At 43.7% G+C, this 15,731-nt stretch overlaps 1 protein-coding gene across 1 annotated transcript in view; it reads right to left on the bottom strand.

Annotated features, from left to right (window-relative positions):
- The window catches only part of Nup107 (nucleoporin 107), a 39,615-nt gene that overhangs the window by 15,425 nt on the left and 8,459 nt on the right, over nucleotides 1-15,731 (bottom strand). The window contains exons 7-21 of the mRNA XM_021204595.1: nucleotides 15,383-15,510; nucleotides 14,723-14,771; nucleotides 13,214-13,285; nucleotides 12,751-12,839; nucleotides 11,759-11,837; nucleotides 10,035-10,148; nucleotides 9,029-9,119; nucleotides 8,812-8,888; nucleotides 7,361-7,420; nucleotides 6,224-6,369; nucleotides 5,945-5,993; nucleotides 2,555-2,624; nucleotides 2,126-2,244; nucleotides 780-818; nucleotides 141-291 (exon numbers count right to left, since the gene is read on the bottom strand). Coding sequence (XP_021060254.1) covers nucleotides 141-291; nucleotides 780-818; nucleotides 2,126-2,244; nucleotides 2,555-2,624; nucleotides 5,945-5,993; nucleotides 6,224-6,369; nucleotides 7,361-7,420; nucleotides 8,812-8,888; nucleotides 9,029-9,119; nucleotides 10,035-10,148; nucleotides 11,759-11,837; nucleotides 12,751-12,839; nucleotides 13,214-13,285; nucleotides 14,723-14,771; nucleotides 15,383-15,510 — 1,333 coding nt within the window. The remainder of the gene's footprint in view (nucleotides 1-140; nucleotides 292-779; nucleotides 819-2,125; nucleotides 2,245-2,554; nucleotides 2,625-5,944; nucleotides 5,994-6,223; nucleotides 6,370-7,360; nucleotides 7,421-8,811; nucleotides 8,889-9,028; nucleotides 9,120-10,034; nucleotides 10,149-11,758; nucleotides 11,838-12,750; nucleotides 12,840-13,213; nucleotides 13,286-14,722; nucleotides 14,772-15,382; nucleotides 15,511-15,731) is intronic.

Genomic DNA, 15,731 nt, shown 5'->3' with positions numbered 1-15,731 from the left:
TGTATAGTCCTGGCTGTCCTGGAACTCACTTTGTAGACCAGGCTGGCCTCAAACTCAGAAATCCGCCTGCCTCCGCCTCCCAGGTGCTGGGATTAAAGGCGTGCGCCACCACTGCCCGGCTAAAATTCTTAACTGCTTACCCGCTTCCTTAGCCAGCTCTAGGCACTGGTGCCGCTGCTCAAATTCCGTAACGCCTTCCAAAAATAAGGCGTACTGGGCCACGGCAAGGTCTTGAGGCAGATGACAGGTATAGAACGCTATGAGGTTTGTGTGCTTCTCACTTATTAACAGCTATGGAACACAAAATCAAATTACACCAAATGAATTAGCAGTGTTTTGAGAAAACTGCTTCAAAACTGCAAATATATTTAGGAAAGACTCAGATTTGTGCTTCAGATCATAATGCTTTTCTAGACATTTAGAAAGATTTAAAGATCTCTATGGAGTCCAGTGGCTTCCAGAGTCCACAGTATTAAAACTGCATCATTTGGGGGCTGGAGAGAGACTGAGGTTGAGAGCATTTGTTGCTCTTGTAAAGGACCCAGGATTGGCCCCCAGTACCCACATCATGGTCCACAATCGTTCATTATTCCAGTGTTCTTGTGATCGCTACCACCATGTGCACACACATGTGAGCACACACAAACACACTGTGCATACATACAAACATGCAGGCATAATACTTATACATATAAAATAAAAATACATGTTAAGAAACAGTACCATTTTGGTTTTTTTTCATTAAAAAAAAAAACAAGTTGTAGATGCTAAAAGCTTACCTGTATATATGTCTTTAGAACTTCAATGGAAACTTCTTCCTTCATAGGAAAAACACGCAATCCAGTTACTAACATCACCACTGATAGGTACAATAATAATACAATTTCCAATCAAAGTCTTACTGTTAAATGCATGAAGAAACGTACTACTTACCCTGAGTGGGACCACCCAGGCAGACTGCTTATGAAGCACGTGCTCTGCTTCAGTTCACATCATGCAACCAACCAACCAACCAACCCTCTCTTTTGAAACATTTAACTACTGTGTATGCAACTTGTGGGGGTCAAGCTCTCTCGGTCCATTATGCGGGTTCCAGCAACTGAACTCAAGTCATAAGCCTTGGTGGTGACCATTCTTTACCCGCTCAGAGGTCAGTGGTCTCTTAGCAGGTCTCCTTGTGGGTGGATCCTGCTTTTTTTTATGGAGGAAGGAAGCTCTTATATGCCCAGAATTACACAGCCAGCAGTTACCAAGCAAGGATCTGATCCTTCAAGATCCTCACGTGCAGCTTCTCACGTGCTGTCAGTGTGATTTCGTGTGCACATCTACCACAATGTCATCAAATATTTAGAAAAAAGAAATACAGAACGGAAAGAGAAACTACTTACTTCTCACACAGGATTTATTTTGGTTCCATTAGCTTAGCTGGATACCAATGAGGACTAATTTCTGTAAATCTGGGCAAGCAGCAGCAGCATTCCCTGGCCATAGACTAGAATCTACAAATCTCTCCCAGTGAGTCATCAATAGGTGAACAAATGAGGTGACCCTGACTGTCAGAAGCCATCTAGAAAAGGCTGAGGCACACAAGGGAGCTTTCTGGAGATGGCCCACTGTTCTGCATGGCTGTGACGGGTGAGCACTAAGAGGTCAGGGCCCGAGAGACTTCCTCCCAGGATTGCTTCCTGCGGCTAATATGCCTTTTCTTCTCTTTCTTCTTCTTTTTTAAAGATTTATTTATTTTATATATGTGAATACACTGTTGCTGTCTTCAGACCAGAAGAGGGCATCAGATCCCATTACAGATGGTTGTGAGCCATCATGTGGTTGCTGGGAATTGAACTCAGGACCTCTGGAAGAGCAGTCAGTGTTCTTACCCAGTGAGCCGTCTCTCCAGCCCTGCTAATATGTCTTTTCCTGTCACTATTACAGAGCCTGGCTTTTAGCCACAGACTAACGAGAGTTACCAGCAGCCTTTGCCTCCCCCCGCCCCGCCCCAACAGGAAGAGAGCACTATAAGACCAGAGGTCAGCAGTCTTTGTCCTCTGTGCACCACTGTGGTGCCTCAGCAGCGCCTGTGCAGGCCAGGCAGGCAAAGCCGCCCACCTTTCCTTCCCTTACTTACCTTGGTCTGTAGGCCTAGGGTGCGGAAGAACAGAACGAGGTGCGCCATAAAGCGCAGCAGGTGTCCGGGCAGGCTGCTTCTGTTCTTGGACAGCCATCTGCTAAACTCATCCATCAAACCTACAAAGCCATCAGGGCAAAGGGTTGGCAGTGAGAAACAATCAGGGGAGAAAAGTGTCACCAAGGCATCCCAGCTCATCTACGGTATCTGAGTCTCACTGCCAGCTCCCACCACAGGACATGCGCCAACACAAAAGAGGGTTCGACTCAGAGTTGGCCTCACGGTACCAAGTAAACATGGTTACATGTGAGGGGTGGATGTCAGTGGAGGACTAAGAGATGCAGTGAGTCTTGTGTATCACTTCAAGAATGGCTATTTCAAAGAGACAAATGAAGAACTCGGGCAAAGTAAAATAAACCTGTATCTTACCATCAATGTCTCCCAGGATGAGGAATTTCTGAACTACATGGTAATGTTCTTGATTCTCCTCCAGAACTCTCTGAAAAAAAGTTTCACATTGCCATAAGTCTTCTGCATTCACTCTGAAGGATGCAGTCATTGCTGAATGTTAACTTTCAATGGGACATATACAAAGCTAGAAAGGAAAGGCTTTAGAAAGATCAAAAAAGAAAGGGAAGGACGATGCCTTTAGGATATATATTCATGGCCCACAAACCCAGAACTGAGCGACATCTCCCATAGAATAATCTAATCTTAGGGAGTGTGAGTGTACTTGTTATCTTTTTAAAACCCACTTCTTTATCCCATGTGTGCGCATGCATTTGTGTATAGGCATGCGTGCCACAGTGCCACTGGAGGTCAGAGGACAACTTGTGGGAGTCCACTGTGTCCAAATACCATGTAGGTCCTAGAGAGGAACTCAGCAGCCAGGCTCAGCCTGGAGTGTGCCCACACTGAGCCACTTGTGGGCCCAAACTTACTATTCTTTACATTTTAGTCCTGTTTATCTTGGCATACCTAGAACGGCAAACTAGAATGGAAGGATCCGCAGGTCTTAGGCCAAATAAGTGACAAGCAGCACTATGCAAAGTCATTTTGAGGTTATTTTCTTTACACCCGAGAGTAACAAAACACAGTAGTGACCTGACACAGGTGAGTCAACTAGGTAACTGCCATGCTTTTCTTAAAAAATAGGTCAAAAGAATTTTTTGTGCCAAATATATTTTCTTAGTAGTCAATTGTCTTTTAATGTTTTTTTTTTTTTTTTTTTTTTTTTTTTTGTACATTCTGGCATTTAGCTCAATTAATGGCACAGTTAAGGCTCTGCCTCTGTTCCTTCCCCATGGAAGCCAATTCTGCCAGGCCATTTCTCTTACATTATCACCGTTTCCTGTAAAACCAAAGGTCACACTGGATGCCCTTTAGTCTCCCTGTAATGGAGACTGGGACCTGTCTCCCCATGCCCTTTCCACCCTGTGCTGCTTGGTCCTAGGGCCTGAGGAAGCACCCCTTCCACGTTTTAGACGGTTCTTGTCACTCTTATTGACGCTTCTACTCATATTTCCCCCCAAACATAATCTTAAATTATTAGGGTTCTTTGTTAATTTTATAAGGACTGACATTTTCCAATCTCCTCATTCAAAATTATGCTTTATTTTCCTCAAGCCTTTATGTCTCCCAGTACAGTTCTATTATTGGCTTTATGAGAGTCCTGGAACTCTTGATGTAGTTCCTTTCTAGACTTGTCTGTGTAGTCATTCACTTAAATGGGACTCAGGGAGCAGGGTGCTGCACCCTCTCCTAAGTGGTTACAGCATACTACAGACAGCTCCGTAACGCTGTACGTTAGCATCTCTAACACATTATCTGTAACTCCCTCACCATTAACCTGTCAGATGTATAACACTCTGTTGTGTGTCACGTTCCCTACCCTGAGACAGTTACTGCTATTCCTGACTTGATTTTCCCTACTCATGCTTTCCAAATAAAATTTATACAGCAGTCATAAACCCTTGGCAGAAAAAAAAAACCCCACACACAGTATTTCCATACTATACAAAGTATATTAATTCAGCAGTTAAGAGCAAGGGCTGCTCTATTGGACAACCTGGGTTTGATTCACAGCACAAAGATGGCAGCTATTAAAGATTTACTTTAATTCCAAGGGATATGATGCCCTCTTCTGGCCATCATGGGCACTGCATGAATGTGGTGCGCAGATATACATGCAGGGAAAACACCCATTGACATAAATTTCAAAATTAAAACAAAATTTCTTAAAGGTAAATTCACAAATAGACACAGGAAACAAACTCAGCCCTGTTTCCTATCTACACTGATGGGTGGGCAAAAATACAAAGCATGCCGGGGCTGGAGAGATGGCTCAGCGGTTAAGAGGCCGACTGCTCTTCTAAATGTTGTGAGTTCAGATCCCAGCAACCACATGATGGCTCACAACCATCCTTAATGCGATCTGATGCCCTCTTCTGGGGTGTCTGAAGACAGTTACAATGTACTTACATATAATAAATAAGTAAATCTTTTAAAAAAAAATACAAAGGACTGGACTGAATGCATAGTTAAATGAACTGCTTGTGACAATGTCCTTCCTGCAATCTGATGCTTCTCCTGTTGTGCATGTTTTCCTTTCTTTAGTTTAGTTTTAATTGTACAGCTTGAAGGTACACTCATGATATGCCATTAACTTAGAAAGCAGAGGAATCTAACTACACACCCAAAAAGCACACCAGTGTTCTTTAAGCCAGCAACACTGTCAGCAATTTTAGAACCTAGCCTTAGGAGACAGCTCTAGCAGGAAGCTGACGCATCTTCACAGATACACACGTTCTTTACGGCACCAGAGTCTAGGTGAAAAGCTTCTAAAGGGAAACAGAACAGAGCAAACACTTGCACGCGTAATTCTCCAGCACAGCATACAGCCATCGGAGAGAATGGTGGAAGAATGGCTGACAGCAAAGAACAGTGATGCGTGTATAGAGACTGAGGAGACCCACCCTGAATGCTAACTGAACGGAAAAACTTTAAAAATTAAAATGGACATTAAAGCCAGGTATGATTACACACCTGAAATTTCAGTACCTAGGAGTCTGGGGCAGGAGGATTATCAAGAGTCCGAGGCCAGTCTGGGCTCACAAGTAAGTGCCAGGCAGTTGGGGCTACTCGGTGAGAATACTCAGTTATCTCTTAAACGAGCCAAACAAAAAAAGCTGGCTAAAATACAGCAATTAACTTGGAGAGATTACCACTAAATGGAAATATGATCAGAACCTTTCCAACGCTGTACAACAGCACCTGTCTAACCCTGTACCTCAGCATCTGCAGAGCTTACTTGGACTTGAAGGCCATGGAGAAAGATGCAGTGTATATGTGTTGCTATGTTTACTGTCTGAGGAAATAAGGATGAGGTGTATGGAAGGAGTTAATGCAGGCCTTACTGGCTTACATTAAAACTGTTTTATCATTACAAGTACATATATACATTAGTTACTGAAAAAAAAAACAAAAAACTAAAGAAATGTTTTTCATTTTGTTTTTAGACAGGGACTCACTGTACAGTCCAGCCATTCTAGAAATCGTGGCGAGGATCCTGTCTCAGCCCTCTGAGTGCTAGGATGACAACACAGACCATCAGGCCCTATCCAATCAATATTAATCTTGAGGTCTCTTATTCCGTATAGCAGTGAGGAAAAGATGAGAAAGGAGATTTCTGTATTTCCTGCCTTTTAGCTACACTGAGCAACTATGTAACATTAGTTGCATACACTACATGTGAGAAGGCTATGTTAACATTAACTTCACACATGTGACATACATGTAACAGGCTTTGTTAACACTTACCTTTTTATCAGTGGCTTGAAGTTCTTCAAAAACTTTTTCTAAGGTCCAACTTCAAAAAAGGAAAAAACAAAAAGAGACAGAGATGACCATGTGAGAAGTGCTGTGCAACCAAACTCCCCACTGTGTGGTGACTGCCACCATGCCTGCCCACTGTGCGGGGACCCCATGCCACCGTGCCTATCTCCATGCAGTGACCCTGTGCCACCGTGCCTGTCTGCAGTGTGGTGACTGCCACTGTGCCTGCCTGCTGTGACCCCATGCCACCGTGGGCCCACTCACTTGGCTTCCATGTACTCTCGCGGGAGCTCCTCACTTTCATCTAGCGTCATTACTGATGTCCGAATCTCCTGCTCCACCAGGCTGTCCACCATCACCCGGAAGTAGGCCCACACTGTGTCTTCCCAGGTGTCACAGACCGGAAGGAGCTTTTCATCCATTCCAAAAGAGAAACACGATACAGTCAGCAAAAAAGAAAGGGAAACCAATTACCCACAGACTACAAACTTCAAAAGCCATCTTCTGATGACAGGGGACACTGAGGGGCTCAGAAATATTTACCAAATAACCTTTCTCTTAAACTAGAACTTTTGAGAAGTTTGTATGATTAAGACTTTTTCCATACCAAGTTCACAGTTACATTGCACTCTAATATCAAGGGGTGTTTCAAACATCAGAGCGCACCTCAGGACAGTCGATGGCTCTGGGGAACACACACGTCCGTGGGCTTAAGGCCAAGCACACTGTCTCTGCATTGCATTTCTACAGACTCTGGGTATGGGAGTCATCAGGAGACAGGTGCTGTGATTCTCCATGTAAGAGCCAAGTGCACCCCTACAATCCCACCACTGAGGAGGCTGGGGGTGGGGGTAGGGTCATGAAATCAAGGGCAGCCTGATTTACAAAACAAGACCCTAGTCTCAAAAATCCAAATAAAAACATTACAGAGCCGGGCGTGGTGGCGCACGCCTTTAATCCCAGCACTCGGGAGGCAGAGGCAGGCGGATTTCTGAGTTTGAGGCCAACCTGGTCTACAAAGTGAGTTCCAGGACAGCCAGGGCTATACAGAGAAACCTTGTCTCGAAAAAACAAAAAACAAAAAACAAAAAACAAAACAAAAAAAAAAAACAAAAAGGCAAGTGTGAGCCAGAATGAGTGATGTAACAAGAAACTATAACAAAGTAACAACAAAAACAAGCTAACAATCAAAAAACCATACACAGAAACACACAAGTGGGTAGTTGGGTAGTGTCCCAGTAAGCCGGCTGTCCTGTTTCTTGTCACTCTCCTGCTGTCTGACAGACAGGCTCTGGCCTGGAGGCTTTTCGGAAGCAGCTCAAGTCTGCTGCACACAACTATAGACATTTAAGGATTTGGTTTCACTCTACAGAAAGAGTTCAGCATTCCCACACTGCATACCTGCTTAAGGTTCCCACTCAGGGCCGCGTAAATCGCTCTTTCATATTTATTAAAAAGTTCCTAAAACACAACGAGCAAAGACATTTGTGATTATTACTTCTCCTAGTGTGAGAGTCTCTTCACAATTCTTCTGGATGGATCCTAGCCACTTAGTTCTTAAGTGACATTCACTGAATATAAGTTCATTCGGTGACAGATCTAGGGCAGCAGTAAGGACTTCTTAGTTTCACCAAATAATACCCCCCCCCCAAATTAACATTAAATCTCAAATACAGAGAGCACCCAAGGCCACTGCAGGAGGCTCTGGTCACTTAAGAGTTTTAGCCTCCACAGAACCGGGTGCTCTCTCCTCCAGAGTCTTAGCAGCGACTCCTTCCCATGCTGGCCTGGGGACAACACTGAGCTCAGGACTCATTGCTTTTTTAGGAATCCATTCCTAAACCCAGTGGCATCCATAACCTTATCCCATTTCATTTTAAGGGCTCTGTCCCTTGGTGGCTGGGTAGTCTAATAGGCCCCTCATTACATCTGTGATTCAGTTACATCATGTTCAGTTTGCATGGTCATGCTACTCTTCTTAAACACTCTTCCTCTCAATTTTCTGACACCCAATTCAACAAGCAAATTCCAGGGCTTTAAAAAAAAAGTGTCCAGTTTATTGTACCACTATATTTATCAACTATCTGACAGATGTAAAAGTCAGCTTTCATTGCCACTAAAAAACCTTTAGTTTTCATTTAATTGCAACACAGTTATTACTGTGAGTGGATGAACATTATGTGCGCCATGTGCAGAGGCCAGAGGAAAACTCTGGTGTCCTCTCCCGCCTCCAATAATGTCCGTCAAGCCTGTGCGACACTGCCTTGACTTACTGGGCTGTCAATCTGGTTACTGTTTTTATTCACTCTCTGCATCACTGATGGCATCTTAAAGCATTTTCTTGTAACCCTACTCACCCACAAACCCTGTGAGACTTCCTGTGCTATCCTGCATTCTGTGGTGACTTTAGGAATGTGTTCCTCTTGTCACATAGGACTGGTTCGTTCTTTTTGAGCTTTCTACCCAGCCTCACAGACCTCCTACAGCTCCTTTACTTCCCACCCTAGGCATGCACCTTTAACTCATTGAGTTTTCATCCTCAACATCCCAAATCTATTCACTTTGAAAAAGTTAAGTGTGCTGTCCTCTGAGAAGCCAGCTGAAGCTGTGGTCCTGGTCTTCCTTGTGTTCATGAGCTTCGTCCTCATGTGTGTGTCAGGTGCCTCTGCCTCACAGCAATGTTTAACTCTTAGTCCCTAGCGTCTGAACAATTCTACTAAGTCATCAAGCCCATTCCTAACTTGACTACAGCCTCTTTCCATGCTACACTAAACATTCCTAGCTCCTCAGCACACTGTCATTTAATTAAACAGGATGGAAAACAAGTCTCAGTGAGTATTTCATTATCTTACATCTTCAGCCATTCTCCAGCAACTAATCTTCCAGATTCGTCTATATGGATTCCCTTCAACAGGTTCTAGCTCTGTCCCTACAAAACAGAAAAGGGAAAGTTGCCATTTAGAATGAAGCATTTCAGTCACCCCTAGAAGGAAAGGCTGCCATTCGCTAACACTGGCATACAGAGCTAACTACCTCCACACCCAGCTCTCAGAATAGAACCCAGCGTACCTCCATTAACATTAGGGTCATGGTACAGTTTCCAGCCTTCCAGGGTTGCAGCTCGCCATGCTTGCCCACACCGTTTACAGAGCCGTTGTGCCTTCAGAAACCAAAAGGGACTGTTAGTGACATCATTGGTGTAGACCTGAAAAGCACCGTGCTTTGTCATAGAGCAAACCCAGTATGTCAAGTAGCAGCAATGTCACAGGGGATGACAAAGGAAACTGGCAATGGTGTCCCACTTTATGGCTGAGGATGGTCCCTGTTTGTTTTGTCAGGGCCAGGGATCAAACCTGGGCTTCATGCGTGTGAGGTAAGCGCTTTACCAACTGAGCTATATCCTGAGCACCTTATTTTTCTAACAATACCTTCTTTCTTTATGTTAGGCTTGCAAATAGGATATTATGGCACTCACTCACGAACATGGAATTTTACTAAAAATAAATGGATTGGATGGACCCTTATGGAATAAAAAACTATTATAAAAAATAATCTAAAAAAATAAATAAACTTCTATAAGCTAGTATAGAGGTATAAGGTAGTGCCACATACCTTTAATATCAGCACTCAGGAGGCAGAGAGGCCAGCCTGGTCTACAGAATGAGTTCCAGGATAGCCAGGGTTACACAGAGAAACCCTAACCCCACCTCTATAATGAGATCTATCACTCATTTAATCCACTGACATATCCTTAAATTCAGCAACCAGGAAAATGTGAGAGGCAATGCAGTGAGTGTGTAAGGAGCATCACCCAGCGTCCTGCTTAAACACCAGAAGAGAGGAGGCTGTGACCCGAGTATCCAGTGCAGTTCTCAATGGAATAAGGCAAAGTCTGGATTGCTAAGAGCTCTGGAGACCAGAGGGTACTGCTCAGAAGTCACAGCCGTGGGCTCCTCTTGGAAATGTCGTGGGGTAGAGCAGGCCACTGGAGGGCCTCGGCACTGAAGCAGCACGGGCGGCCAGAGACCCTTCAAGCCTATCACCTGGCACCCGGTCGCGGGGTCAGGGCACTCACCTCTTCTGTCATGCCAGCGCGGATGAGAGTGAAGAGGTACTTCAGCAGTCTGACCTCATCCTCTCTGTCCAGATCATCCAGTGGCAACTTCTGTCTAATGGGAGCGTCTGGGTCCTGTGAAAAACATCCCCCACTATCGATACATATTCAGAACATACATACATTGAACGTTTTGGTGTAGTCATTATTTTCTCCCTTAGTGGGTCATGCATACGGAGCTAGCGATCCAGTTGGCATAGCTCTACTGCTCAGATCATAAGCTACAACGCTAGCTCTACATGCTCCTGCACACATCATAAATCCACGTGACATGGTGAATCTATATGGCATGTACATACAGAAGTAAATGACTTTAAGATCTAGCTAATAAAGAGAATGAAGGGTTCTTAACAGGCCCATTTGTCTGCTGATCCCCCACCTCAAACAGTTTTTGTTGGCCCAATAGAGTACGTGCCTAGTCAACTGAGCTCAGGATCCCATTACCCCAGCCCAGCCGGGTCAGGTAACGCTGCATTATTTCAGCTTACTCCCTCACTGTACTTAGAATAGACCTAAAAAATGAACAGACACAAAGAAAAACCTGAAGGGCTGGACTAGAAAACATGGCCTTCCTGAGAACACAGGGCAGGAGAGCTCACTAACCTCGGTTTGAGATTACTCTCATGTAAACCACAAAAGGAGGTGGAGGTATAGCTTACGGGTAGAGAGGCTATGCACAGGGGCTCTGCCCTCAGGAGAGTAAAACACAACCAAATACAACACCCAACCCTTCAAAAATAACAAAGTCAACTGCATACTAGTAACTAATGAACACTAAAAATATCCCAGAGCACTCAGAAGGCAGGGGGAGGGTCTCAAGTTCAAAGTCAGCCTGGGTGCATGTGTGTGTGCCTGTGTCTGTCTGTCTGTCTCTCTCTCTCTCTCTCTCTCTCACACACACACAAAGCCCCAAAAATGAGGCTGGAGAGATGGCTCTGCAGTTAGCCAGTTCTACTCGTCTTGCAGAACACTTGAGTCTGGGTCCTAGCACCCAGGATGGGTGGCTCACACTGCCTGTCACTGCAGGTGGCCCAGGGCCTCTTGTGGACTGTGCCGGCACCCATACTCACAAGTGCACGTGTCCCCACACAAATATACATATGCACAAATAAATCTTGAAAAACACAAATTTCCACAGAATTTCTAAAACCATTCCTCTTACGTACAACTTTTGTGTTTTTGAGCATTTAGTGACAAACAGCACAATCACAATGAGATTCAAACAAAAATGATTTTAATGTAACTAAAGAAAGGATATTTTTTATCTTTAAAGTCAACCTTCATTTCCAAAAACACTCACTGTCCTGGCTAGTTTTAAGTTCATTGACACAAGCGCCAATCATCTGAAAGGAGGGAACCTCAGCTGAGGAAAGGCCTCAGTAAGATCCAGGTACAGGGCATTTTCTTAATTAGTGATTGATGGGGAGAGCCCCGCCCATTGGGGGGGGGCCACCCCGAGACTAGTGATCCTTGGTTCGGTTCTCTATGAAAGCAGGCTGAGCAAGCGAGTAAGCAGCACCCTCCATGGCCTCTGCATCAGCTCCTGCATCCAGATTCCTGTCCTGACTCCCTTCAGTGACGAACAATGATGTGAAACATAAGCTGAATAAACCCTTTCCTCCCCGAGTGGCTCTGGCCATGGTGTGTCATTATGGTAACAGCTACTTAACTAACTAGGAACTTACCAGTTCAGTGACAAGAGGGCGGGTACTTCCTATGTAAGACAGTAGCTGCCGTTGCTTTAAGGAGTGGAGGGTATTTTCCCTGAAAAAAGAAATACCAGTTTTCTAAAGGAGCAATCTGAATACTAATTTTTTTTCTAGATAACAACAAAACAAAAACACATCCCACAAATGTACACCTGTGTGTTCAAACCAAGGGCAAAAAAGAAACAACAAAAAACAACAACAAATGCAGAAAAATAACACAGAAAGGGAGTTTGTCTCAGATGGAGGAGGACAGTGGCCAATCACAGCCTGCGTCTGTTAAGTCTTTGCCTCTCACTGCGTTATCTGTGCAGTCCTGGATGGTCGGGGACTCACTCTGCAGACCAGCCAGCTGGTATAGCCCAACTCGCCCACCTCTGCCTCCTGGTGCGGGAACCAAAGGTACATGCCACCACACCCATCAGCCGCCGTTTATTTTCAGTATTTAAAACCAAGTAAAAGCTGGGCATGGTGGCGCATGCCTTTAATCCCAGCACTCAGGAGGCAAGAGGCAGGTGGATTTCTGAGTTCGAGGTCAGCCTAGTCTACAAAGTGAGTTCTAGGACAGCCAGGCCTATACAGCGAAACCTTGTCTCGAAAAACCAAAAAAAAAAAAACAAAAAAAACAAAAAAACAAAACAAACAAACAAGTAAAGCCCAGAAGATGGAGCTGGAGTTCCAGGCGGCTGTAGACCATCCAACATGGGTGCTGAAAATGGAGCTCAGGTGCTCTGGGACAGCACAGGTGCTCTTAACTACTGAGCATCTCCCTGGATGCCCACTTCTTTTCTCCATAGTGTCTTTTCTGCTTCTCTTTTGTTTGAGACAGGGTCTCTCTGGGTAGCCCTGGCTGGCCTGGACCTCAAGAGATGTCTTGCCTCTGGGTCCCCTGGGATTGCAGGTGTGCTCCACCACCTCCTGGCATAAAAAGCATTCTTAAGAGAAAATAATACGAAGGCTCAGTAACTTACCAATATACTGATTTTGCATAAAACTCAATATTGTCCGAGAATTCTCCGATTTCATCTTTAGCAATACTCTCTAGCCAATCTACCACCAACTAAGAAAGAAACAAAATAAGAAAGGCCACTTTAGCTCTGAAATGTTATATTTTTGGTAGTCTTTCCACCCTGAATCTGAAGATTCTGATATCAAATAACTATTTCCAACCATGGTTTGTACCTTATTAAATAAACAAGCATACAACAATAAAGAGTATTTCCTAAAGGACTAATGCTTTTTTTGGCTATCCTTGAAAACAGAAAGGTTGTTATTTAAAAGTTACAGAACATTCCAAATTTCTTTTAGTTACAAATAAAAAAAAAAAAAAGTTAGGTAAAAAGAAAATTAAAAAAAAAAAAAATTAGGTGAAAAAAGTCTTTTGCCTTTTCTCCATGACTCTTTAAAGAAATAATTTAAGAACTCCAGCCGCACCTGGCTCTGCCGGACCAGTGAGTCCCTCTGAAACAGTGCTTCCACAACCGTCTTCTCACTGGCATTAATACCCTGTGACAGAGACAGGAAAGGGAGGAAAGAGAACACTCTCAGATGACTTCAAAACCAAGGCCAGTTACAAATGAGCACCTTTAACAATTTATTGTATTATTTGCTTTACGTATGAGCTTTACGGGACCTTCTCTCTCTCTCTTTTTTTTTAGACAGGGTCTCACTGTGTAGCCCTGGCTGGCCTGGAGCCCACAGAGACTGCCCGTCTCCCAACTCCTATATTAAAGGTGTGTATCACCATGCCTGGCTGTATATGTATTCTTAAAAAATTACAGATAGGGGCTGGAGAGTGTGGGATGTCAGATCTTGGAGTTACAAGCAGTTGAGAGCTGCCATGTGGATGCTGACATTTGAACCCGAGACCCCTGGAAGAGCAGTGACCACTCTTAACCACTGAGCCATCTCTCCAGCCCCTATCAGTCTCTGTGGGCTCCAGGCCTAAATAGTGTGCCTTATAAAATCTAGAGGTACATACAGGAATACCACATGACCCATCTTTACAGAATTAATGCAGTATTAGAAAAGCTATCATTACAATCCATGATGACAATAAAGTTGTTAACAGAAGCTAAAAGAAACAAAACCCTAAAAGACCACTGACCGTTTTCAGTCTCCTTCCAACTGTCAGCAAACAAACTTCCTGTCTTACCAGTGACCAAGAATTTACACATTAAAATGAGACAGCTGCCTCCAAAATAGAGAAGTAAAATAATCTACAACAGTTAAGATGCAATTATATCTTCACATACACATAAAAATAAGAGGTTAGGGGACAGGAAAAAAGATAACCCCATATAAAATTACTATTGCTGACATACAGATTTATTACTAATGAATCTTTCAAAAGCAAAACAAAAAGCTATGTGCTGGGATGCAGCGCAGCTGGCAGAGATGCCTGGCATTCACGAGGCCTGACTGGGTGCCTTTGCTCCCTCATAATCCCGGCAGTTCTGACCCGACAGACAGGTCCAGGCCAGTTTATACTTCAGGAAACTCTCAAAAGTGCCCAATAGTAAGTAAATAAATAAAAACAATTTAAGATGTGTGGTGCGACGGCGTATAACTATAATCTCAGCACTCAAGACGGGGAGACAGAAAGGTGGTTACTTTGAGGCCATGTGGACTACAAAAACTACACCATGTCTTTAAAATGGAAAACAAACAGAATAATTCAAGAGTAGTTTGATTATGTGTGTATGTATAAAAATAGACAGAAAACATCTGATAGGATGTTAAACCAAGTTATTACATTAAATAATTCTCGGGATAAAAGGAACTTTTACCCATAACTATAAACATTTGATTACTTTGAGCACCATCTCTGTACTTGTAAATCTTTTTTAATGGGGAAATGCAAATGGAGGGTTGAAAAAACCAAATCTCTATAAAGTGTAATGGAAAAAACCTGTGATGGAAAAAAATTAATAGAAAACTTACAGCAACTGCAAACATATTTTCCTCTTCTAATGAAGACTGTATTCTGTCTCTGGGGAAAATAATACAAAATGAAAAAGCTTTACTTTACACAAATGCATGAAACCACCTGGTAAGCTGTTCCACATTCTACTAGGCAGAAACCAATGAGATACAGTAAACTCCATCATCACCTTTAATGTAGGAAGTAAGCAGTAACTCCATCATCACTCTAGTACCAACACCTGAACAAAAAGGGCAACCACTACTGTAGCCTGAACGGTACCCCTGAGGGAATGCACCTTTTTCATATGGCATAATTAAGCAAATCTTCTTTCAGTAATGCATAATAAAACCCAAAACCACCAGGTCTCTCTCCTCACTTTCTGCAGCCCAGGCTCGCCTCAAACTTTCAGCCCTTCTGCCTCAGCCTCCTGGGATTACACCGGTATTGGACTTTTTCTGGCTACAGACAGGTAAGTTTGTAGCTATCAGCTTTATGACCTGATGGCCCCTCTTCCTCATAACATAATCTCCACACCTCAAGGATTAGGGATGATAAATCCCAAGATCAGCAAAACCTATGCTAAGCCTACCCCTCCCTAACATTGGGTTCATTTGCCTAACTGGCTTATTAGCTTCTGTTCATCTCACTTAGGAGTTACGAGCTCTACACAAAGTTACCTATACAATGAGGCGAGCAGCCTCCACGTGACCATCTCCTGTTGAAGAAGCCAGAGCATACTGGCAGTCTTTGAAAACTTCTGCAGTCCAGGCGTTGCTCGGCTCACTATTTTACTCAGGATATTCACCTACGTGAGAAACAGATGTAAAGAAGCTGCTTGTTACCACTCTCAGTTACTTGTGTGGCTAACACTTTATCTGCTTGGCTGTTTCCCAAGCCAATATTCTGCTTATTCTCACACATGACCATTTTCTGAAGTTCTGTTCCTTGTTTTATAAATAGCAGTTTTAGGTTCACAGCAAAACTGAATGAAAGCCAGGTGTGGTGGCGCACACCTTTGATCCCAGC

Source organism: Mus pahari, chromosome 9 (assembly GCF_900095145.1).
Source record: "Mus pahari chromosome 9, PAHARI_EIJ_v1.1, whole genome shotgun sequence".
NCBI classification, from domain to species: domain Eukaryota; kingdom Metazoa; phylum Chordata; class Mammalia; order Rodentia; family Muridae; genus Mus; species Mus pahari.
Note: the sequence above shows the minus strand (reverse complement) of the source record. Positions and strands in the feature narration are given on the sequence as shown.